General features: G+C 42.1%; 1 protein-coding gene and 1 long non-coding RNA gene across 7 annotated transcripts in view; one reads left to right on the top strand and one right to left on the bottom strand.

The window, feature by feature from the left end:
- The first annotated feature begins 157 nt into the window (after positions 1–157).
- LOC125148235 (uncharacterized) lies at positions 158–5350 on the top strand. Its single transcript, XR_007145463.1, has 3 exons — positions 158–293; positions 548–678; positions 5214–5350. It is a non-coding gene; the product is annotated as an uncharacterized LOC125148235 (long non-coding RNA).
- Positions 1054–13621, bottom strand: part of ACSL5 (acyl-CoA synthetase long chain family member 5) — a 44643-nt gene continuing 32075 nt past the window's right edge. For 5 of the 6 annotated variants that reach the window (XM_047826083.1, XM_047826082.1, XM_047826078.1 and 2 more), the window contains 13 exons: positions 13021–13094; positions 12404–12481; positions 10887–11021; positions 8288–8422; positions 7671–7766; positions 6055–6127; positions 5688–5776; positions 5270–5386; positions 3849–3992; positions 3108–3209; positions 2557–2628; positions 2052–2193; positions 1054–1321 (listed from right to left, as the gene is read on the bottom strand). In XM_047826083.1, the coding sequence (XP_047682039.1) occupies positions 2053–2193; positions 2557–2628; positions 3108–3209; positions 3849–3992; positions 5270–5386; positions 5688–5776; positions 6055–6127; positions 7671–7766; positions 8288–8422; positions 10887–11021; positions 12404–12481; positions 13021–13094 (1256 nt within the window). In that variant the 3' untranslated portion in view covers positions 1054–1321; position 2052. Of the gene's footprint in view, positions 1322–2046; positions 2194–2556; positions 2629–3107; positions 3210–3848; positions 3993–5269; positions 5387–5687; positions 5777–6054; positions 6128–7670; positions 7767–8287; positions 8423–10886; positions 11022–12403; positions 12482–13020; positions 13095–13621 lie in introns of all 6 variants that reach the window. The other variant, XM_047826079.1, reaches the window with a different exon arrangement.

The raw sequence follows: 13621 nt of genomic DNA, 5'->3' as shown, positions 1-13621 counted from the left end.
GTAGGACCTAAGCTGGTGGATTTGGATGCTTAAAGTTGGGCTTGTCTAACACGAGTAGAATTATAGAAGTCACCTATTCTGATACTAATTATTTCCAAGGCAGGGAATTTGAGCTCTGGTGGGGGGGGGGGGGGGGGGGGCGGGGATCAGGCATGTAACAGCACTTGGGAAAGGGCACTTGGGGTCTTGGCAGTGAACAAAACATGACTCTGTCCCATTCTAGTGATAGGTGGGGAGGTGGACAGAGAAGCAAAACGTGCATCACACGGAGCCATTGATTATGAAGAAAGTGGGTAAGATGGTCTGATGGAAGGGACCTGAAGCAGTTGAGGGGACAATCATGTGCCTCTGGGAGCAGCTTGCATTTCAAGCAGAGGGAATAGCCAGAACAACAGGCGGGGATGTGCCTGGCATGTTTGAGGAATGGGAAGGCAGCCAGTGTGGTTTAGTTGGAATCAGTGAGTTGAGAGGAGAAGAGGTCAAGGAGGTAATAGGAGCCAGGCCATGGAGGGACCTGTAAGTTAATTCTTGCCTTCCTTTGTTTCAGATACTCAAGAACAGACATTCAGCTTTTCTGGGCTCAGGGTCTAGAAAGACCATCCAGGAACATTCTTCTTACCTCCAGTTAGAGGACAGAAAGGAACACTGTTCAAGTCTACTTAGAACACACCAAAGATGGTAAAAGATGAAATGATGAATTATGTGCTTGGGTGGAGTTGGGACTCGGCTGGTATTTATTTTATTATTCATAGCTGTGGGATGAGAAGGCCTGGTTCTCTAGACATTGCCTTCAGTAGCCACCAATCCTGGTTGCATACAAGAATCACCTAGGGACCTTTTGAAAATCCCAATGCCCAGGCTGTACCCCAGACCATTTCAGTCAGAATCCTTAGGGAGGCACCCAGCCATTATTAGTATCTCTTTAAACCCCTCAGGGAATTCTAGTGTGCAGCCCAGTTTGGGAGCCACTAGCTTACTTGACTGTTAAGCGGTCCTTGTCTATGGCTGATTCTGATTCTCATCACGGTCTGTGAGGAAGCACACCCCACAATGTAAGTGTTTGCAGTGGTTTATTTTAAAGACTTTACAAGTGGAAGCAACACGTGTTGTCTGAGGGTGAGGTACAGCAGGAACTGGAGTCCAGTAAAGATCAGTCAGTTCCTTCCCAGAAGATAAGCCTGTTGTGAAGGCCTCATGCTTGTCCATAGGCCTTTGTTCCCAGTTCAGGAGGCTTTTCCTCAGTGCTAGCTTCATTTACTGGAAAAGTGCACTTGACATAAGTTTAAACTCCTTCCTCTGTAGCTTCCGGCTCAGCAGCAAACTGTAAAGAACAGATTTAGTCACCAGATACTACTGGAGAGAACACTTCATGAACATTCTTTTTGGACAGGTTACAGGCCCACTTTTTTTTTTAATTCTCCCCAGTCAGAGAAACCAGTAAGTTTAGGAAATGTTCAGTATGGTCACACTTCCCTTCTGTTGACAGATGTTAGTGTACACAGAAGTACATAGAAATTTGTCTCTTAATATTAGTTATAAGAAAAGGTTGATTAAAAATTTCAGTGGTTTTGTGGAATCGTTAGAAAACATGAATTACAAACCACTTTTGAGAGCTTACAGGTCTCTTAATTTGAACATCGGAAGGCCTAAGTGTTGGGACTGTCAACAAGTTAGGCTTACTGTAAAACTATAAGGAAGAAGTCATTTTGGCTCTTGAACTAGTGGTCACTTAGGCTAGAGATCATGGGGCAGGGACAAAGAATGACAAATGGGCCTTGAATAAAGATATGCTGATAAAAGTAGACCCAAAACCTAAATGTCAGCAATATTTAAGATGGAAAGGACAAATTTGTTTAGTTCGGGGCTGAGCTTTTACATGGTAAGTCTCTCAATATTTTTTAAAAGCCCCAAAACTATGGTTTTTATTAATTTAGTAGGTAAAATAATAGGAGGAAAGACAAAAAATGAACATAAGATTAGTATTTATCCATAGTCCATACTCCTACAAGGCAGGCTACCACTGAGCCCCGTCCAGCTGCCAAGTACCTTACCCTACTCCTGGATATTTTCATACAGGCTATTGATTTGGGTTTGAAAGTACTTGGCAAGATCTCCGCGCTTTGCTTTCAATGTTGGGGTCAAGAGCCCATTTTCAATGGAAAATGGGTCTGGATGAAGAAAGATGCTTTTGACCTGGAAGAGAAGATGCACACACACACGTTTATTAGTAATTCAGACTTTTCTGCAGAGACTTCTGCGTGCTATGTGAAGAACTTTATAAAAGTGGGGTTGATGAAGTAAGGATAAAGACAACAGTAACGCATGCCCATTCCCAAACTGATAATTTGGGGAAACGAGAGGGGAGAACGGATAATTGACAGCAAAAAGGACTCTACAAGCAACTATAAAAAGTCACTGCCATTTGTATTTAATGCATTAATGGTACAAAATCTCAAATCAATTCCTTGGGAACCACATTAAAACCCCGTTATAAATGCAAACTTTAGAACTTTCTAGTATGACTTGAGATAACTAGACAAACTCAGTAGTACATACCTGTTCAAAGGATTTAAGACCACTTTCTCTCCCAATTTTCTGCAAGTCTTCTAAAATGGCTTTATTTATAACCTAAGAAGAGAAAACAAGCTTAAAGCATGGCTATTTGAAAAAGAGACCACAAGAAAGGCTAAGCGTGAACCAACTCAAAATGCCTACAAAAGGTCATCAGGGTAAAAGCAGGATATAGGTGTATGTATGTACAAGCACATTTTATGCTTAATAATGCTCAAAAGACTAATGAGAAGGAAAGGCAAATCTAAATGTTAGCAAATTTTCTCTGGATGGTATTTTTTGATTCTCTATTCTCCACATTCATACTTTAAAAAGAATAGAGGGTTTTTGCTGTCGTTTGTTTTTAACTCCCCATCCCATCCTATCCTCCTATCTAATAAAACCAGTCAATTTCAGCTACAGCCACCTATCCTAAGTTCAAGAACAGCCAGTTCTTCCAGAGAGGATGGCATCATTGGTGCCTGAGTTGGTGGGGCCTTTACTCTCCCACGGTGGGCCCTGTGGGTATGCATAGAACTTTCTTAAGCAAGACTTACTTGGTTTTTGCACAGTTCTTCAAGGGAGCCTTTAACCCCAAGTTTGGCTACAAAGGAGGGCAGCACTTCTGGGTCAGGAACCACCACTCCCACTAAGGAGGACTGTGGAAGGCAAACCAGGAACAAGAACACGTGAGAGCTAGGATAGCGGTGTCCCACAGTGGATGACAACAGCAGGATTATATCTTTGTAATAGATACTTCCCAAGACCTCAGCTCAATGTAGTGTCCAACTCTTTTCTCACCATACATTTAAAACCTTCATAGAACTCTGATCCCATTTTCCTACTCAGTATCTTTTTACAAAAATGTTCTATTCGATATCGATTACTCAAAAAGAAACAGTGTTCAGCCTGAGGCCTAAAGCATCTCTGGCCTCTTTGCCAACCCTTGCCCACTCCCCAAAAGCTAAGTTTACGCATGGTATATATAGTTTGTAGCTCTAGAGGAACTCCCACTGTAGTGGGAACTAAGTGTGACATGGGGCTGTTTCTTATCAAATGACTACCCATTGGTGTAACCATGACAACAGATGCCATCTGTTTACAGATGCCATCATAGTTAAACCATTTTTGTTTTTTACATTGTATTGCCTTATTTGAGGGTTGAACTGTGGCTTCATTTCTTCGGTTTTATAAACTCAAATCTTTTCATCCTAAACCCATTTATACAGATTTCTTGTAGCTACAAGAACCGGCATGGCCTGTGCCTGAAAATGGCTAATGTTAAAACAGTATATTACCCGTAAGCTATCCCCGTGCACAAAAACTTGCAACACCGGACTACTCCTGATGTAGATATTTTCTATCTTCTCTGGAGCAATGTATTCTCCTTGGGCCAGCTTGAAAATGTTCTTTTTACGGTCAATGATCTTCAGAGTTCCATTCTATACGAAACAGAAAACAGCATCAGTGTTTTTGAGCCCTAGAAACGATGTCAGTGTAGAGGCGGAAGAAGTCACAGGTATTTTCCTTCTACATCTTGACTTCGCTACAGACTTTTGAGCAAGCTTTCATTTCTCCTTTTTGGCTTTGGGGAAAGGGGAGGGGAGCAGCTTCCAGCAATAACCTATAGTGTTATGTCCTTGTGGAGGGTCAACGTGCAACCTCGGAAAACATCCCCAGGACCTGCTGAAGTTGTGTAAATGGTTGCCTCATCTAATGAAGAAGCTTTGCAGCTGTGAATTTCCAAATAATGTAATTTCCAATTAATCCATTTCCAGAACTCTCAGGAATAGGGAAGGACTTCTTTTTTTAAAACGAAATTTTTTTTAATGTTTATTCATTTTCGAGAGAGAGACAGAGACAGAGCATGAGCGGGGAAGGGGCAGAGAGAGGGAGATACAGAATTTGAAGCAGGCTCCAGGCTCTGAGCTGTCAGTACAGAGCCCAACTCAGGGCTTGAACCCACAAACTGGGAGATCGTGACCTGAGCCAAAGTTGGATGCTTAACCAACTGAGCCACCCAGGCACCCTGTGGGAAGGAGTTATCTTTCTTAAGACTTTTGAATTAGATCTCCCCCTCCTTGACTCCCTTCCATGTATCCCTCCTGTTAGATCCTGGAGCAGGCTAAGATAGCTTCATGGTGCTAATCAAGTCAATTATTGTGCTTCGTGAGACTGAAGCAGGGCTGGCGAAGGCTCTCTGACCAGCCACCAGAAGTCATGTGCAGCTTCATTTCTCTGAGCTTATTGGCCTGAGGAGCTTAGGGTTTTAGGGATTTAAATTGTAGAACTGGGCAAGTAGCAAATACAATCCACATGATCACACTCTAAGGACAATAGACTGAACCAACCATGGAAACATCAAGGAGGTTGACTCCAGAAATTAGCCATCAAGTCAGCCTAACAGACATCATCTGGAAGTGACTAATAAGGCTCAGCCTTTGGTAGTGTGGGGACTTTCTCAGAGTTATATTTTTGGTCCATGGGAGAGCTGGGTCTAGAACAACAGATGTCCCACCTGCCAGCCTAGGTTCTTCAACTGTATTTTCTTCTCTTTATAAGTATGAGGATGCCACTAGCCAGGTAGGATTCAGACATAACTCCTCTAAGCTGCCTCAGCTGATTAATCTACTCATATCTCTGCCTGTCTTGCTTATAAGCAGGTAGTTCTCTTCAGTCCAACGACAGAGGCTCCTGGCAATTTTGAAGAAGCACCCACCGGGAGCCAACGACCAATGTCTCCTGTGTGAAGCCAGCCGTCCTCATCCAGAACCTCCTTGGTCTTCTCAGGGTCCTTCAGGTATCCTTGGAATACATTGCTGCCCTTGATGCAGATCTGCACATAAGACAGCACAAGCCGGTAACAGTGGGAAAGGCTGCAACTCCCAGCAGAGGCACTTCACAAAACGCCTGCTCCCACCTCCAATCATTTGATGGTTTCCACTACAGCGTGAAGACCACCAAATTTTACTCCCTGTTGTAGGGGATAGGAAAGTGAGACTCAGAGATGTCCATTCCCTTGGTCAAGATCTCAAGTCAAACCCAAGTCTCCTCCTCCTCACAGTTGTGTGCTCTTTTTGACATAAACAGATTTACTATGGATGTCTGGGCATGACTACAGAGCACAACCTACCCACCTCTCCTTCACTGTTCACTGAAAAGTAGTTCATGTCAGGCACATCTTCTAGCTTCACATGATTGCAAGCCAGGGGGACTCCGACGTGGCCTAGAAAACACCACCTTGAATCAGCTGGGAAACCATGAAACAGTGATAATGTCCAGGAATGTTTCTGACTTATTTATGGATTGACTCTAAAACAAGAAAACTGAAAAGTCATCCAGTGCAAATGCTGGATAGCCAAGATAGAAAGGTCTGGACTGAAACTTGAGTTTGGCATTTGCCACATTTGTCCAAAGCACTGAGGTTATCTAACTCAAGCCCTAGTTCCTTTAGAACCCTCCTGCCAACAACTGCATCTCCCACCCAGTAGATGGAGAACCTACCTGATGTCCAGTCTCCAGGTAATGTAAATGTACAGCCAGCAGAACATTCTGTTTGGCCATAAGCTTCAAACACCTGGGGAAACCAAAGAAGGGTTTGAGACTTACTCAAGAGAAAGCATGAGGTGGCAATACCCTGTGGAAAGACATGAGGAAGGCAAGGTCTCTGAGGCTTGGAAGATACTTGGTGTCCTAACACCTTCAATCTGCTGGTCGGGGGCAAACAAGCACATAAGCTACTGCACTGGGGCGGGGTGGGAGGGGGCAGTGAGGGGGCCTGTGATAGGCAGACTTTGTAGAGATGGAGAAGAGGGCATTTCCAAGAAGGGTGTGACAATAGGACCTACGTATCTGTTGGTTTTAGGGGCTGAGGGAAATGAAGTCATTAAGAATGGCCAAGAGGGTGCTAATTTGAAAGAGTAGATGACCTCTAGCCTTGGCCATCAATTAGAATCATTTTTGATGGTGGTTATATACAGAGGGGACACTATGAGGACACAATGTTTCATTCGTGCCATGAATGTTGGTCAGATGGATGAACTAATTAGCTATTTGGGGGAAAAGAGAGAGAGAATGTCTACACCCAAGCACTTGTACTAAGTTCCAGATGGAACACAGGCTTAATTAGGAAAAAGTAAAACGATGAGATTATCAGAAAATAGGAATGAAAGCAGTCTTATGAAATACTGGAATTAGGAAGTCCTATCTAAGCAATTCACAAACCACAAATAGAAAAGATGAATCAGTTTGATTATGTAAACATTTGAAACTTTCATATAGCAATACACAAGGCAAAAAGATGAGACTAGGAAAAACATTCACAAAAAAACAAATACTACTATATGAACTCTTAGAAGCAATGTGAAAGAGAACTTTATTATCCATTGGCCATTTTTCTAAACGAAAATAATAGAGTACTTCCTGAAAGAAATACAAGTGCCATTAAGTGATAGAAAAGATGTTCAGTGTTAATAAAAGAAATAGAACTGAAGTGAGACTTTTCACACATCTGCTTGGCTAAGCTTTAAATGACTGGGAAAGCCTGACAATGGCAAGAATGTGGGGGAAATAAGATCTCGTGCATTATTTACAGGACTGTATAAAAAGACAAGATCTTTCTGGAGGGAAGTGTGATAATCTACATTCACATGTGGGGAAAAAAAAAACAAAACATATATTTTGACCCAGTAGTCCCTACTTGCAGGCATTTAATACCCTAAATTGGTATTTGCATCAATACTAAAGGATACACAAGTATCCTTATCACTTCATTGATTATAACAGTGAAAAAATAGCGACTTAAATGTCCATCCATAGGAGACTAGTTACTTAGGTACATCCAATAAACTAATAACCATTAAAATGATGCTGGTCTTTATTTGACCAGGACCAATGTTGATGGGGCACTGTTTAACAAGTATTTTAAAACTGATGCCAGTTTATGTAAAGGTACGTATGTATGTATACAGATGCACAAGAGAAGGCTATTTTCTCTTGACTTTGAGATTTTTGGTGACACTCTCTTTGGTGCTTTTCAGTTGCGTTTTCATTTTTAAAAGAGTGAGCTTTTTGTGTGCACAAGTGAAATAGGCTATTTTCAAAGAAGGTGCTTGGCTTACCGGACATCCTATTGCTGCCCGGAGGAACATCAAAACTGGGCTGGAGATGGGGGCAGCTCCAGTGACCATGAGGCTAACCCTCCCGCCAAGGCTGTCCTGTTCAGGAGAAACAAAAGAGCTGCTGAAACCTATGTCCTTGGCTTCAGTTTCTTCCACTGCAAAATGGGTAGAACAGCCTACCCAGTGTTTTTATAAGAGTTAAACTAGTTAATTTACAAAGCACTTACACTAGGGCATGCCATTGAGGAAAAGCACTTAAAATGTTAGCTTTTATTGTCACTTACATCCCTGAGACTAGACTTGCAAGTTTTTAAAAATTTCCTCAGATGATTTATATTCCCAGACGCTTCACATTACTTATAATCTCAACAGACCACCCAAGAGAATAAGACTGTGTGCCAAAATTTAAGAAAATCCATTTTCTACTTTTTGACCAATTTCCTTTAATGACAAAGTTGTCCCAGAGAGACCTCACCTCAAAAGGGGAGTAAACCCAGTAAGTGTGACAGGATATCCCATTAAAGAGACACTCAGCCATCAGAGAAAAAGCAAAGTATGATAAGCTAGCAGGAAGCCCAGATATTTGCCTGGCTCTGTCCTATACCCAACCAACCTACCTGGATCTTTCCAAAGATGAGCTTGTCCCAGAAACTGTCACGCCTGATGATACCCTTTTTTACTTCACTGAATTTACAGGAAACAGCCAGGTTCAACAAGAACTTCTTCAAGGGTGTCTTGGCTTCATTGTGTACCTGGAAAATGATAGTTCCTCTTAGTTGGAAACCTACTGGAGATACTCACCAAAGCCATTCACCAGTGAGCAAAAGACAGTGCCTTCTTGCTTCATACAGAAGTGACTTTCATGTCATGAACTGCATTGCTAAATAATGATTCCAGAGAATTAGGGCCACACTAAGAAATAAGTGCACTGAGTGTATAGGTACAGAATTCCAGCTCCTCCAGATTCCTTGTCCTTGGCAAACAACTTTGACAGCTGAAATAAGGGTGTCCTCAAAATGTTGTCAACATCTGCCTACCAAATCACCTGGGGGTACTAGATAAAAAACAGCTCAATGGGCAACACCTTTAGGGCTTTGATTTAATAGATCAAAGAAAGGCCTAGGAATCTCTCCCTCCTATCTCTCCCTCCCCTTGCCCTATAATGCTTATATACATTAAATATGGAAAAATACCACTCTTCTCTGTAACTAAAGTTTGTTTAACCACACCATACAAAACCCAACAGATTTTTCTATTTATTTATTCCCTTTGGACTTAATTATGGCACCATTTTACCAGCTTATTATTTCCCTAGACTCCCTTACTCTTGCCTCACTGTGACTAATCTATAAACCATGTACCTGCCAAAGGAGAGCTTCAAGTACAACTCGAAGAAATCCCTTACTTCCAAAATGAAATCCTGAACCCCATATTCTGGCTTTCAGGACTCCATCCTACCAGAAGTCAGATTCAAGGAAATCAAAGTTCTTTTCCAGTTCAAAATTGGAAAAGAACTCTCTAGCCATCTTCCATATTTACACTTCCATTTCTAAGCCTTTAGCTAAATTGAGCTATTCATCCTTAGCCCCTAATGCCAACTGTGCTCTAGGTTCCAGGCATCTACTTATGCCCATACCATCATTTTGTCAATATCTCACCACCTCTCTCCGAGATCTATGCTCAAATGTTGCCAGCATCCTGTCATTCCTGATACCTCTTTCAACCTTAAGAGATTTATCATCATTCACAAGGCAACTTCCTCCTAATATATCACTGACAGAGGCTGGAATTTGTAGTCACAGTAATAAAGCCCTTCATTTTTAAAATAAGTTGCAGAGTAAGCTGTGTGTTTAGTATTAACATATCATTAAAAAACTATCAAAAGTAAAAATGTCTAATAACATGAACCAAAACCATAACAGCCGCCAAATCTAATAATTCCGTAGCATGCCGACAGCTGCTGGGGTTGCTAACAATTCTGTTAAAACTAGCACTTTCAATATTCAGGGGTCATCTGTGAGCTAGAATGCTGCCTGCCCCATCACCAAATCCCCAAGATAGTACTGAGATTCACAAGTGTGAAGGGGAATGCTAGAATCTCAGGGGTGGAGTCCAAAGCATGTGCAGAGTGGCCATGTGTTATTTCCTCGGGGATCCCATGTCTATGGAATTGTGAGATGATCAAATATCTGATTAAGAGCCTGGACTCTATTACTATATTTCCTGGGTTCAAATCCCAGTTCCAGGGACTCCCTGGAAAAGTTAGACAATCCAAGGCTTGGGTGAGAAACACAAAAGATAAGCTTGGGACATGTTATGGGGAGTTATGTCAAAAGGACACATGAAGAACTTGATTGGGCTCCCAACTTTGATGGTGGGACAATTTGAACATCAGAAAGAATGACTGAAATGGATTAAGCATACAACTATGCAAATCACGAGTTCAAAATATTACAAATGAAAAATCTTGGTCATTTCTGAAGATCTCTGGGGGCACCAATTCATTATTCTAAAGATTGATAAATAAAGGGAAAGAACACTTGTCACATCTTTCTAGAAGAATCTCAGCTAATGAATGCAGGAGAAATGATTAAATTGAATTAGAAAAATCACCGTGTTGTAAAGTCTAATGAAAAATAGAGCAGCGGTCAATGACAACTAACTACTATGTGACAGTTTGATTCTGGCCCAAACCCTTATTGGTTATGATTCTGGCCAGGTTTTTTTTTTTTTTTCTTTTCTTTCTTCCTCCTCTCCCCTCCCCAAGGCTCAGTCTCCTCAGCTGGAAGTTGGAAATAGTAAGTGTGGATGGGATTTCCTGTGTTTTTGCAAGGATTAGATAGTGGAATGCATATGAAATGTTGCCCACGGGCCTGGTACCTCAGCAAGAAACTCAAGAGCCTGTAGGCATTATGAATCCAGAATAACAACTCCTCAATAAGTCAGCTTAATTTTGAGGGGCTCCCTAAGTCCCTGACTTGAGCTCTTTCTCCGGATCTGGTCCAAACGATCTTATCCACATGAAAGGAGTTTTCATTTATTGTGGTTTTTCACAGTTGCATTTGTGAATGTGGCTATTAGGTGGATGCTCATGCAGAGTAGGGGGCGTATGTGGAAAAACTTTCTTAGCAACGTAAAGTCCCTAAAAACCTTAGGCCTAAGCCACAGACCGTTCCTTCATCTCCAGGGCAAGCCCCGCAGAAGCAAGGTTGGCACCTTATCGTAGATTCTGTTGAGTAGTCGAGGCACAGAAGGAAACACTGTGGGCTTCAGAGTTTTCATGTCATCAGGAAGCAACCGAATATCTCCTTGGAAGAAACCGACTTTGGCACCACAAGAGTACACGACAGTCTAAAAGCAAAACCAAAGAGCAGAGCTCAGAGCCAAAGGCCCACTTCATGGTGGCGGGAGGGGGGCTGTCTTGGGCAGAATTGAGAACTAGGTTGCCATCCACAGGCACTTTTCTCTGTACAGCACCCTCCCCACAAATTTCAGATACCCAGAACTCTGAGAGCCTGTGCCCAAGACAGGTTGGAAACTCATTTCTGCTGAGGTGGCAGGACAGGGAAGACAGACCGTGAGATGGAGGGCCCACCCTATTCCACCTGTAGCTCTGAGTGACAGTTCGAGACACTGTCCTTTGTAAGAGACCGTCCATCATGTAGCACTAAGAAAAACCCTGCCACTGAAACCAGAACATGCCTACAGTTGGAAGACTATCTCAATGTCGGAGGTGTTAGAATGTGAAAAAGTATGCTTATTAGAGTTCATATTTTATTAATCAGATGCCACTACTTTAGCCCAAGGAACTGAATTGTTCATTTTGGCATTTCATGCATCAACAGATAAACTGGTTGAAGAGGTATTTAAGTGAGTAGCAGCGAGGGGATTTTCCATCCATACTACTGGATGTGTTTTGGGAAGGCCAGCACTATTTTCCGTTCTCAAATCAGCCCCAGAATTGCCTGACAAGCCTGGAGTCCACTGACAGAAAGGCAGCGGCTCTCTGGCATTCATATGATCCTAACTGGCTCTACCTTGACACATACTGAACATCTTACCCGGATCAAATGTTCCTTCTCTGCACCTTTGTGGGAAACTTCCTTTTCTCTAACCCTAGGTCTTTTTTTTTTTTTTAATTTTTAATGTTTATTTATTTTTGAGAGAGAGAGAGAGAGAGAGAGACCTAGAGCATGAGTGGGGGAGGGGCAGAGAGAGAGACACACACACACACAGAATCCAAAGCAGGCTCCAGGTTCTGAGCTGTCAGCACAGAGCCCGATGCGGGGCTCACCCCCACAAACCGTGAGATCACGACCTGAGCCGAAGTCTAACACTCAACTGACTGAGCCACCCAGGTGCCCCTAACCCTAGATCTTTTTAAAAAATTCTAACCAAAATGAAATGTAAAGGAAGAAACAATATTCCTATCCCAAAATAGAATTGAGAGCAGATAGTAAGCTCCTGGCTATGACGTCACTGGACTCACAGGCCCCTGGGTAAAGGCAGGAGCAACCATTAATTCTGCTGGACATACATAGACACAACTAGAAAGGCTTGCAGCAAGTGAAGTGTAAATGCCAGGGTTAGGACTCAACTGCACCAGCTCCCTGTGTGCTTCTTTCCGATTAGAGAAAGGACCACAAATGTTGTGTAGCTGCCTTTGAAATAAACATGAAACTACTAATCAAGACTGCCTTTTCACATACGTGGTAGGAACATAGGTCACTCACCTGTACAATCCTCTCAAACATATGAGCCAAGGGGAGGTAGGAAATGGACACATCCTCAGTGGTGGGCTTGAAAATACACTATAGATCAGAACAAGAAAGAGACACCATTGGATTAGTGCTAACTTTCTATTCTAAAGGAGATTTAAAAGCAGCTCCTATTAACTACAGTTAATAATACTGTGTTGCAGATTTGAAAGTTGGACTTGGAATTTATCACAGGGACCATTTTGCAGTACATACATATATGGAATCACGTTGTACACCTGAAATTAATACGTCAATAATATCTCACCAAAATTTTTTTTTAATTTTAAAGAAATTTCCAGGATTGCCACACATAGTTGCACAGGTTTTGCACTGTATGACTGAAGTTAAGGTGCTCCTTAACTTCACTGAGTGTAGATACAGGCAGTGATTCTAAGAGACCAAGGCTGGAAAACGCACAGTCCTCTGGACAAAGATGCACCAGTATTTGTCCACACTGATTCATTGTCAGGCCTTTAACGTGGCTTTTGGTTTTGTTTTGTTTTTTGTCTCTGCCTCCTGTAACATCAAGATTAAAATCTTATGACGGATTTACATTTTAATGAATACCTCTTTTTAAATTGACCACTGACCTCCATACATTTGAGGAAAGCAGAACTGTTTGCAACAATATTTTCATGGGTCAACATGGCTCCTTTAGGGTCACCTGTAGGAAATAGGACATGGAAAAAAAGACCCTTTAAATAACTAACAGGTAGCCTTTGGTTGTGAAATAAGAAGCTGCATTCAAATGGTTCTGTTCCAGAGAGTCAAGAGCTTCTCTGGTCACTGTGTCTTTTTATGAATGGTATAGGACTCTGTTTATGAATGATTAATGCACCCAGAGACACTACTGCTGACAACATTGCTAGACTTCTACTACCACAGAGGGTACAGCCACAATCTCACATTGCAATAGTCGAAAATAAAACTCCAAGTGACCCCCAACCGCCCCCAACCTTGCACTGTTTTCATGTTTAAGACTTCAGACCTAACTATATTTCCTAACTATCACATTACAAACTGGCACATGGGGCCATATCTAAATCTACTCGGAGTTATAACAGATAAGTAGCTTCAGGGGTAGGGATGGGCACACACTGATCTGTGTAGAACTGTCCCTGAGTCACCTTGATTGAAACCATTCTGGTGGTGTCAAGTTGAGAGAGTGGTGGTTGGGGAAGAAAATTGACT

This window comes from Prionailurus viverrinus, chromosome D2 (genome assembly GCF_022837055.1).
Source record: "Prionailurus viverrinus isolate Anna chromosome D2, UM_Priviv_1.0, whole genome shotgun sequence".
Classification (NCBI taxonomy): Eukaryota; Metazoa; Chordata; class Mammalia; order Carnivora; family Felidae; genus Prionailurus; species Prionailurus viverrinus.
This window is presented reverse-complemented; position numbering and strand designations above follow the sequence as displayed.